General features: G+C 55.2%; 1 protein-coding gene and 1 pseudogene across 3 annotated transcripts in view; both read left to right on the top strand.

Moving 5' to 3' along the window:
* Nucleotides 1-4,355, top strand: part of TSPAN9 (tetraspanin 9) — a 206,737-nt gene extending 202,382 nt beyond the window's left edge. For all 3 annotated transcript variants that reach the window (XM_055359219.2, XM_055359218.2, XM_055359217.2), the window contains one exon: nt 844-4,355. In XM_055359219.2, the coding sequence (XP_055215194.1) occupies nt 844-915 (72 nt within the window). In that variant the 3' untranslated portion in view covers nt 916-4,355. The remainder of the gene's footprint in view (nt 1-843) is intronic.
* LOC109029024 (uncharacterized) lies at nt 1,005-4,355 on the top strand (annotated as a pseudogene).
* Nucleotides 4,356-11,309: the final 6,954 nt, after the last annotated feature.

Here is an 11,309-nt window from a genome sequence, read left to right on the forward strand (position 1 = left end):
GACCACACCGGGCTTCCTTCTGCCTCCTGCTCTCCTCTGGGTCCCCAGCTCCTTTGAGGATTCAGGAGGGAAGGGACACGAACAAGTAGTGACATGGTCCTGAGCACACATCACTGGAAAGACAGCCCTGCTGCTGCCAAGACATTGCACCATGTATTCCACAAGCAGACGAGAGAGGCTTGACAGGAGTCTTTTATTTTTCTTTTTTTAAGAGACAGGGTCTCACTTTGTTGCTCAGGCTGGAGTGCGGTGACGCCGTCATAGCTCGCTGCAGCCACAAACTCCTGGGCTCAAGCGGTCGTCCCACGTCAGCCTCTCAAGTAGCTGGGACTACAGGCATATACACCACCATACCTGAATGATTTAAAACTTTTTTCAAAAACAGATGGAGTCTCCCTCTATTGCCCAGGCCAATCTCAAGCCATCCTCCCACCTTGGCCTCCTAAAGTGCCACCGTGCCCGGCTGGCCTGAGTCCTGAATGATCCCTGCCACCTGCCACTCCCCACCTTGGCTCCTGTGAGCCCCCACGTAGAGCCGGGTCCTCCGTGCATTCTGTGCCTGCAGCGCCCCTCTGAGTAGGCACGCGTGTGCATCCTGCAGAGGTTTGATGGCTTCTGGTCTAACAGCCCCACGAGGCTGAGCCAGAGTTCACCTGTGTGTGTCTCCAGGGTGACCTCTGTTCACGGTTTTCTTCCTGTCTTCATTCCATAAGCATTTTCCTGGCACACCAGTGGCCATCCCCGCTTGCTCTAGGTGCCCTGTGACATCCCAAGCCTCTCGGGGCTGAGGTCAGGTCCAGGCTGCTGCAGCTCCTGCCTCAGGCCCCTCCCCGTGTCTTTCAGATCCTGGGCATGGCCTTCTCCATGACCCTCTTCCAGCACATCCACCGGACTGGTAAGAAGTACGACGCATGAGCGGGCTGGCCGGGAGTGCCCACCCCGCCCTGCTGCCCTGTGGAGGGAAGAGGATTGAGCTTTGTGTCGCCTGCCTGCGCTCTCCAGATATGACCCCTGCACCCACCCCCCGCAGCCTGCCCTACCCCACCTACCCTGCCTCAGCCTCGGACTTCTCAGTGGGTGGAGTGCCAGGGAGGAGGAGGCACACGGAGACCTGGGGCTCGGGGCCCCTGGATTCCTGCATCTGCATATGCGTATTTGCCAAAGACGACAGGGTGGGCTGGGGTGCGCTCAGGAGGAACCCCCAGCACTGATGGGCTTCTGCCCCTGCCCTTCCTCACACTGACACTTTGTCCCCACATGGGGTGGGGAGCAGAGTGCCCGCCCCGTGGAGATACCGCCCCAGCGGGGGCTGCTACGTCCATGGCCACCATGGGGCACCTGGCGGGGCGGGGGTCTGCCGGCCTCTGGGCAAGGCCCCTGGAGCATCTCGCCCAGGCTTTTTATACCTTACAATGTAACTTTTTTATTTTATTTTACTCTACGATTATTCAGGAATATTATCTCTCAGATAAGTTTAGGGTTAGATTTCTGATTTGTAACTTTTTACTGTGTTGATTTCTTTAATGGTTTGACTTTTTTTCCCTGAGGGTGAGGGATGGGTGGGAAGAGAGGACATCTGTCCGGTCTCAATCAGGACAGACCACCGTGCGATACCCAGGAGGCTCTCGGATGGGGCGTGCCTGCGCCCTCAGAACGTGTGGGAAGGAGGGGCGTGGACAGGACACGGGACCTTGCCAGGCCTGGTGTCTGAGGATGGGAGCCTGGGAGAGGCGGGTGGAGCGTGAAGCAGGTTGGAGGTGCCCCTGCACGGGAGGTGGCGTTTGCTAACCAATCGAGCTGGAAATGCCAGGGCAGGGGGGCCCCACGGTGCTGTGGCAGAGCTAGAGGGGTCTTTAGACTTTTCACTGATGAGCAGTTGTTGGTTTTTTCTTTCTTCCTTCCTCCCGCTCTCTGCTGGCACGCGAGGCTTCCCCTTCCACCCCATGTGGGTATTCCCACAACAGGTTCTGCACACCCCAGTTATTTCACAGACATTCCTGCTAGAAACTGTCAGACAAATACCTCTCTAGTTCGGATGCTGCTCACTTTCTCCCTTGCTTCTGGAAGGGGAAGCAGTCCTTAGGTTTTGCTGTGCTGGGACAGTGGCAGGGGACCCACAGGGGTGAGGACCCATGGTCCTCCCCACCAGCCTTGCTCAGCTGTGGGTTGCCCTGCTGGGAAGGAGGGAATCACGTCCACCTGCGTCCCAAGATCTTTGCCTCCTTCCCTGGGGCCATGGACATCAGCAGTGGGTTGGGTGGTGATTATATCATCTGTGATCCCAAGGAGAAGAAATACAGAAAACCCAAGAGAGGTCAGACTGGCTCTTGTTACCGGAGCCACGGGAAGAAAGCAGCCAGAGTCACGCATGTGCAGAGCTGGGCATGGGAGAGAAACGGGCTGGGGAGTGAGGCCAGGAGTGGGATTCAGCTGCAGCAGGGCGCCCCCTCCAAACTGCAGCTGGTCTGGCTTACTGTTTTGCCGTTCAAAAAGGTCGCGAATCCGTGGGACTGAGCATGGGGACCTCACCCGCTAGCCAGCGTCTGCTGCACTTGATCAGGTGGGGCCTTGGTGGGCAGCTGCCTTTCCTATACAGTTTGTCTTGTCACCCTGGTTTCCCACTGGGGCCAGGTCTCTTCTCCAGCCTCCACCTGCCTGTCTGCTCCAAGAGCTGAGACACGGCCACCCAGCACCAGTCACTCCTCTGTTCACCTTAAATAACACACAAATTGGGACCAGGAGGACAGAACCGTTGGCATTATCGGGATTCGTGTTTTGCGGGGGTGGGAGTGGAGAGTAGGGTGGTCTTGTGAGTTGGGCAGGGTAAAGACCGCTTCCCTGAGACAGGGGTAGTGGTGCTGATGGAACGTGGGGGAGGCCCACATTTGAGCAAAGCTGCCCTGCCCTTGTCCCCTGGCCTGGCTTCCTGGTAAGGAGCTTCAGCCGCCTCCGCAGGAACCCCCAAAGTGCAGATTCCGGAGCAGACACATCCGGGCAGAGAGACTCAGCACACAAGTGCTGCAGTTGCACGGTGGGACCCGGGGCCTCGTGCGTTTTTTGCTGGGGGTGGGGTGGCTGGGTTGGTTTATGCCTATCAATGCAATTTTTAATTTTTGTTAATATCAACAGCAAAGCCTAGTGCATTGGGAGATGTGCAACCTCCCTGAAAATCTTTTCCGTTTCTGGAGTGCTTCAGGGGTGGCCTCTGGCCCCAGAGCCTTTGCCACAGTGCCCCCACCAGCCCCCCCGATCCGTCTGTTTGCAGAGCCTCATCTACGGGTCCCCACGCTGCCTTCTTTACTCACTCTGCGCTTGGCTGTTTTGTTATTTGGCTTAGTCTACATTGGGCGGAAGTCTGTGTGCACAGAGTGGGTGTTCCTCCAAGCCCCTTCCACTCAGAGGGCCACACCCAGCGATGCCAGTGAAGATGGCACAGCCTCTCTTCAGTTTCTCCTGACTCTGATCTCACTGGGGCAGAATTCCCCTGAGAGAATTCCCTCACTCACAGCTCCCTCTGCCAGAGTTAGTTCAATCAGGTCTGATGTGAGCAATTTACACACTTGTCTCAGAAAGTCCCTCAGGGTTTGTAGAGGACTGCAGGGGGGCATCCACTGCAGACTCAGCCTTTCTCTGCAGCCATCCTGCAGCGGGGGTGAGCGGGCACAGGCTGAGAACTGCTCTTGGGTGGTGGAAGCAGGTGTCACGGTGCAAGTCTCCCCCTGCACCCCTCCCCCAGCTTGAGCCGTGTCACCCCCTCTCCCTCCAGCATGGGCCTGCGTCTCAGGCTCTCTGGAAGGCGGCCCTGCCCCAGACCCTCTTGCAGGTGTCCTGGTTTGACTTGGAACTAGATGGCCATCTTTCCAGGCTTTGGTGGCCCAAGAGCAGTCTGGGTGGATGGAAGTGGCTGTCCCCTCCTCTCCAGCCCCTGCCCACCCACTGGTGGAGGTGCTAACTAGCAGGGACGTGGCATAGGATGGGAGCTGGGCGTGAGGTGCTTGGGGTCCATTCTTTGTCCCTCAGCTTCTCAGAGTCCGGCCAGCCCTTGTGTTCCCGTGCCCCCCACTTTCCTCCTCCCCACTGCAGTGAGGCAATAGTCCAGGGTGGGGCCTGGCCTCCCTGCCCTGATTGGGCACTCAGGAGGTGAGGCCTGGGGGGCTTCCTGCCCCCTCCTTGCCCACCTGCCTGCCCCCGGGCAGCACGGTAGGGAGAGCAGGGTGAGCACACTTGTTGGTTTCAGATGCACTTTCTGCTTGCAGTGCCGTATCTGTGCGTTCCTTCGTCCTGGTCCTGGCTTTATGGAACACCATGTTTTTAGCATGTTTTTAAATAAAAACCGATAAAGTGTCAAAAGCACAGCAGGCTGTCTCTCAGTGGTGTGTTTTGTTCACTCAGCCAAAACTGTGACTTATGTCGTGATTGGTGTGAGGGACCCAGAGGGATCAGATACCACTCCTACCCTTCATCCAAGACACACTCACAGGGGGACCTCATCTCTCTTTTGGGGCCCAGGTCACAGCTCTGCTGGCGTGGGGAGGGTCTCTGTCCTCTCTGGGTGCCTGAGGAATCCTAACATCCCCCCTTGAAATAGGCTGGATCAGGGGGCAGTCCCAGTGCCTGAGGCCTTCTGGCTGACAGGCTGAAGTCCTGTCTCCGTACCAATCACCCATCACACATGGCCAGTCCTGTGGCCAGGCCCCGAAGTGTATCGTGGGACGGGTATGGAATAAGTCACTAGCAGCTTCCAGTAGGGTAAGGGGCTTCCTGTAGGGGTGGGGGCTGTCAGTTTCAGAAACAGTCTTCTTCCCAATCCCTGTGATGTTCCCGGGGTTCATTTGACCTTGATATCTCCTAGGACTGAGGGGGCCTCACAGGGTGACTTGGCCGTTTCAGGGTGACTGGGACAGCCTTAAAGAAGGAACAAAATCAGGATGAGGATGGTCAGCAGGGAAGGCCGTTAAAACCGCGAGCAGGAAGAGCTGCTGGCTGGGCCGCTGACATTGCCGCCTTTCTGCGGTCGAAGTCTCCCGCGGCCTTGGTTGGGGTCCTGGTGTGTGGGGTTTCCTTGGCTGTCAGTCAAGGTGACAGGTTGCAGATGAGAAGCTGAGAACTCCCCTTGCTGGTCCTCACTGTGTTCATGTCCCCAGGGTGGAGGCAGGCATGAGGGTGAGTGTGCTTGGGGGTCTGAGAGCAGTTGGAGGTTTGGAGGTGAGCATCTTGAAACCCCTCTGCCTGTGGAACTCCATCTCCCGCCTTCTCAAGGGAGTGGCCAGGTCCACACAGAATTATCCCAAAACATCAACCTCCGGGGCCCCCTCCTGCAGCCGCTGTGTCCCAGAGCCTCCAGAGACAGTGCCTTGAGTCTGAGCCACCCTCTGTCTAAGGTCCAGCTGGAGTGATGTCCCTGGGAACCTCCCCAGGATATTTACTGAGAGAGACTTTGTGGCTGTAGGGTCAGGATTGATCATGGCTGAGGAGCAGGTGACCCCCTCATCGTCTGCGGAGGACAAACCAGCTCATAGGAATTTGGGTGGATGCCACCCTGTCTCTGCTCATTCTTACTCTCGCTCCTGCCCCCAGGCCTGTTGAGATGCCCACTGGGTCACTGTGCTGTGTTTTGGGGCTTCCAGGCAATGGAACACACTGGCTGTTCTCTTAACCCTCGGCTCTGGTTGCCCTGGCTGTGCGGGAGAGGAGCATCTTCTTTTTCTGGGGAAGTCTAGTGACGAGGCTGGCACCTCTGGGCTGGGTCTGGGCTCCTCGGTCTAGGGAGTGGCTGAGATGACCCTGGGGGGGTCCCTCCTTTGCGCCCCCATTCTTGTGTGTTGTGATGGAACTGCCTCCCCATTGGTGCTCAGCAAAGGGCAAGTGAGAAAGGGTGGCTTCTGAGCCCCGCCAGCTTTCCATGGGGCCAACAGTGACGCTTGCACAGACAAATGTCTGTTTGCCCAAAGACTTACTGAATACTCACTCGTGCCAGGCACCTAGAACACAGTCGTGGATGACACAGACCCCGTCCCTGCACTTACAGAGCCGACCATTTAGTGGGGACCCCAGAAGAGTGCCTGTGATTGCAAGTAAGTAGTGGCAACAATGTTCACAGGGCACTGGGAAGCCCTGTGGGACAGTCACTGGCTGAACCTGGGGAAGTGAGGTCTCCAGAGCAGGTGATGTCAAAGCTAAGAGCTGAAGGTGGAGGTGTTCACCTGGCAAAGAGAGGCAGGAGATGTGTCCTGTGGAAGCTTGTGGTCCACAGAGCTGGAGCACAAAGGGTGAAGGTGAAGGTCTGGAGATGGTGGTGACCACCAGATCACAACCTTGAGAACCAGGCCAAGGAGCTTGAAGTTCAGGCTGAGAACAGTGGGAGCTGTGGAAAGGCTTTAAGCACAGGTGTGAAAGGCTCAGATGTAGCCTTTAGAAAGCTGGCTGTGGCTGCAGTGTGGAGAGTTGTCAGGGACAGGGGAGGCCACTGGGGGACCAGGCACAGGTGCCGCAGTGATTTAGGTGACAGATGATGGAGCCTTAGGGAAGGGCAGTGGGATGGAGACGAAGCCGGAAGATTTGAGAGACGCACAGGAGAATCCGTGAGCCTTGGTGGTTAATTAGATTTATGCAAAGAGAAGGAGCATTCTTGCCACTCGCCCAGCGTGACACCCTCAACCCAGACAGGTAGATGACTAATTGTTTGCATCAAATGGATGGATGAATGTGTTTTCTGGGCTCGGTGCTTCTGTGCAGGAGATGACAGAGATCAGCATGGTGCAATTAAATCTGTTTGTGTTGAGCTGCACAGCTTGCAAAATGCTTCCATAAATGTGATCTAGGCTCCTCCTGACCAAAACGGTCTTATCGGCTGTCACTGTGCTTAAACTTTCACCATCAGAGATGCACCAAGGTGTGCATGGAAGGAGTACTGATGTGGGTGCCAGAGGACCCGGGTTAAACTCCCAGTTTGCATTTGGTGTCCCTGTGAGCCTCGGAACTTGTCTTGGTTTTGTTACTTGCAAATGAGAATAATGCCTATTTTATAGATTTGTTGTGGGGATTAAATAGAGACGTGTGTAGAGGCATCCGGCTTGTTCCTGGAGCAGGATAGGTGCTTGGCAAGAAATTGGTTGAACCTGGGTCGCCACATGAAAGGCAGGACCCCAAGGAAGAGCAGCTTTCAGCCCAAGGACACAGGAGAGCGGTCTGGGAAGGGGCACTGGTGTTTGAAGGGAGAGCGAGCTGCCCGCAGGGGCTCAGGGAACAGGCTTCCCCATGCCTTTGTTTTGCCCTGGGCTGGCTCAGCAGCAACACTCAATATTCCACAGAAGCAAGAAGGAAGCCAGATTAAATAAATGTCATTTTGGACACAAAAATATTGACATTGCGATGGTCCCTTCTTAAAGCCGTCAGCAAAGCTTGGTAGGTTATTGATTTAGCCATCTCATTTTTGCTGAGTTTAATGACAGGAGCGAGATAGACTGTTGTCTCCTAAAGCTAACAAAAAGAATAACAGCACTCCAGAGGGCACGCTGGAGCCAAGCCCTCCTGATTGAAGCTGACGCCCTGGAACCTCTCCTTTGCAGCCCAGAGACTACCAGGTAGCTGAGAGCCAGCTGGGGCAGAGCTGGGCACTGCCTCGTTATTCTTGGCCCTATGTGCAGAGGAGAGAGGTAAACTGGGACACGAAGTCCACACAGTGGCCTGTGGCCGGGTCTTGCGGTTAGCACCTGTTGCCCGGAGATTTTTCTTCTGGTTACTGAGTTCTGGAACAGCCTAGAGCAGTGTCCAGAGCAAGGCCAGGCTAGCTTTGGTGGTCGAGGGGAACTGCAGCCCACATGCTCTGATTTAATGACCTCAGGAAGCTCATTGTCCTTTGCCTCCCTACTCCCACCTCAACTCCTCCACTCAATTTCTGGAATCAGAATGCAGTTGGTGCCTAATTTATAATGGTTCAGTTTATGATTTTTTGACTTTATGATGGTGTGAAAGTCATAGGTATTCAGTAAAAACGCTTATCACTTTCTTTCGAGTACACATACAACCATTCTGTTTTTTCTTTTCAGTGCAGCATTCCATAAACGACATGAGATACTCAGCACTTGGCTGTAAGGTGGGCTTTGTTTTAGATGATTTTGCCCACTGTGGGCTAATGCAAGTGTTCTGAGCACATTTAAGTTAGTCTAGGTTAAGCTGTCATGTTGTAGGTTAGGGTTGTTTTTTTTTTTTTTCCTGAGACGGAGTCTCGTTCTGTCACCCAGGCTGGAGTGCAGTGGCGTGATCTGGGTTCCCTGCAAGCTCCGCCTCCCGGGTTCACGCCATTCTTCTGCCTCAGCCTCCTGAGTAGCTGGGACTATAGGCACCCGCCACCACGCCTGGCTAATTTTTTGTATTTTCAGTAAAGAAGAGGTTTCACCGTGTTGGCCAGGATGGTCTCGATCTCCTGATCTCGTGATCTACCCGCCTCGGCCCCCCAAAGTGCTGGGATTACAGGAGTGAGCCACCACGCCCGGCCATTAGGGGTATTAAATGCGTTTTTGACCTATGGTATTTTCAACTTGTGATGAGTTTATTGGGATGTGATGCCTTCGTAAGTCAGGGAGTGTCTACATGTTCTCAATATATTTCTTTTCTCTGGCAAGGGACCCTAGTTCCTGAAAGGACTCAGCCTTCTTATTTACCAGATGGCCCCTCCAAGAGAGTGTGTTGGGTTTGATCTCTGGCCTCCAACTCAGGGTTCTCTAAAGGAGGATTAGAGATTCCTGAGCTATTCTCGATATTTTAAAAGTCCCAGCGAAGTTGTTCCTCACCCCCATCGTGGGAACATAAACCCCTTGGGTCTGACTGGCTGTGTTAGGCCCTTAGTGCAGTGGCATGGTTTGTACCTTCTGCTAATGGAAAGGGCTGGGTTCCCGCTTCACTCTTTCCCTCCTCTCCCCTGGCCTGGTGCAAAGCCTCCCACCGGATGCTCCGCAGGTCCTCTCCTTCCTGCTCAGGTCACTGCCAGATAGCGTTTGACCAGAGACAGAAGCAGGAGGAAAAAGAAGTAGGGGCTTCTTGTGCGTTTGCTTTTTTTTGTTGATACAGTCTCACCTTGTCACCCAGGCTGGAGTCCAGTGGCGCAATCTTGGCTCACTGCAACCTCGGCCTCCTGGGTTCAAGCGATTCTCGTGCCTTAGACTCCTGAGTAGCTGGGATTACAGGTGCCCGCCATCATGCTAGGCTAATTTTTGGTATTTTTAGTAGAGATGGGGTTTCACTATGTTGGCCAGGCTGGTCTCGAACTCCTGACCTCAAGTGATCTGCCCGCCTCGGCCTCCCAAAGTGCTGGGATTACAGGCATGAACCACCACACCTGGCCTCATGTGTTTGCTTTTAAGAAGAAAATGGCTGTGGCCCCTGTGCCCTCACCTCCCCACCAGCAGCCTCACTCTTTTCAGTTGTGGAGAGAGTGTGAGAACCAGGGTCCCCAGCTCGAGGCACCCTGAGGCAGCAGTGACAGCCCAGTCGGGGCTGACATGAGGCATCAGTACCTGCTGGGAAGTAGTGGCAGCTGACAGGCCAGCCGGCAGCCACCAAGGCACAGCTTCAGCACAGCTTCTCGCTGCCTGCCCGGATGACAAGGCCCAGGGCTGTGGGGACAGCAGTCACCAACCACTGACAGTGCTGTGCAGCAGGGAGGGTCCTGGAGTGGTACTTGTTGCTCCTCGGTACACACACACTCTCAGTGATGGTGGAGGTGAGTAGATGTCCAGGTCCAATGGGACAGATGACCGTGAACGTGCCCTGGGCTGGCTTCCTTCCCCTGTTCAACATCCAGACAGTCAGAGGCTGCTGCTGTGACCATTCAGTGAACGACTGAACATTGGCCAAGGAGGTCCTGAAGACACAGGAGAGCGGGGCAGGGCTGGAGCTCTCGTGCAAAGCGGGTCCCCGCTGGACCCTCAGGTGGATCCACCTGCTCACACAGCACGTGGCCAGGCCGCGTCGGGTTCACACCACACCAGGTGTGCGGTTCCATTCTCAGCTGCCTCCCAGGCCACCCCCACCCCTCTGTCTGGGGATCCCCTGAGTCCCGCTTACCTGGGTACTCCTCAGGCTTCCCACCCCACCTCAAGCAAGTTTTCTAGACAGAAGAGTGAATGAGAGAGAATGAGTGTCCATGTCATAGAAGGGAAAGCGTATTTCTTTTTAGCTCTGCGCTGGGCAGCCTGACGGCCTCAGCAAAGATTCCTCTTTTTGCATTGAGATGAAAAGGTGTCCAACTCTGGATCTGGGGATGAGGACAAACCAGCTGGTCCAAGGTGGAGAAACCCTGTCATTGTGGAGTGAGGTGGTCTGGGGGTCCAGGTGGCAGTAGGAGTGTGTGTCTCAGCCAGGGGGAGCCCCGTTGCTTGTGACCTCTCCCCATACTCTGCGGCTGCTGCAGCCAGGCAGAGGGCCGTGCACGAAGTGGGGAAAGGCTCACCGCAGATTTCTTAACAGGCTGGTCGCGCATCCTGGTAAACGGTGTGAAGATACTGACTGACCAGAGGCAGAAAGCTTTACGAGGAACACAATTCAAGTACACATGTTTGAGCCTGGCTCTCGCTGACAGCCAGGAGCTAATGACACTTGTGAGCAGAAGAGGTCAATTCAAACAAATCATGACCAGAGCTGACAGAAGGGTAAGCAGGACGCTGCGCAATGTGGCCAGCGGGTTTACTCACGGGGAAGCCACAGCTAACGTGGCTTCAGGATGTCACCATACATTTGGTGAACTGATGGCAGGGGTTTCCTCGCAGTGGAGGGAAAAAAATCAACAAAGGTAGTCTAGATAGACTCCTTTATTAATCATTACCATGCCCCTAGCACGTGAAGCTGGGCTTACACTGAGGTCAGCTATGGAGAGGGGTGTGTTTACAATGAGAGCAGTTTCTCTATATGCAGTAGGTTACGGCATCGTCTCTGTTTCTGGAATACTGTGATGACCCACATCCGTGGGCCAGCTGGTTCCAGGAGCCCATCTGGCCTTGCTGACACTGGGCTGCCTGAAGGATTAGCTGCACTTGCACAGGGTGGGCTGGGGAAGGGGAGTCCCGGGTTTATAAGCAGGAGGAGGCAAGGCCCACGGGAGGCAGGGAGCATGGGCTGGGCCGTGTGCTGAAGCAGGAAAAGGGAGGCAGGGCACAGCGGCTCATGCCTGTAACCCCAGCACTTTGGGAGGCTGAGGCAGGAGGATCACTTGAGCCCAGGAATTGGAGACCAGGCTGGGCAACATAGGGAGACCCTGTTTCTACAAAAAACTTTAAAAAAGTAGGAAAAGGGAGCAACAAGGATGTTGTGCC

Source organism: Gorilla gorilla, chromosome 10, assembly GCF_029281585.2.
Source record: "Gorilla gorilla gorilla isolate KB3781 chromosome 10, NHGRI_mGorGor1-v2.1_pri, whole genome shotgun sequence".
NCBI lineage: Eukaryota > Metazoa > Chordata > Mammalia > Primates > Hominidae > Gorilla > Gorilla gorilla.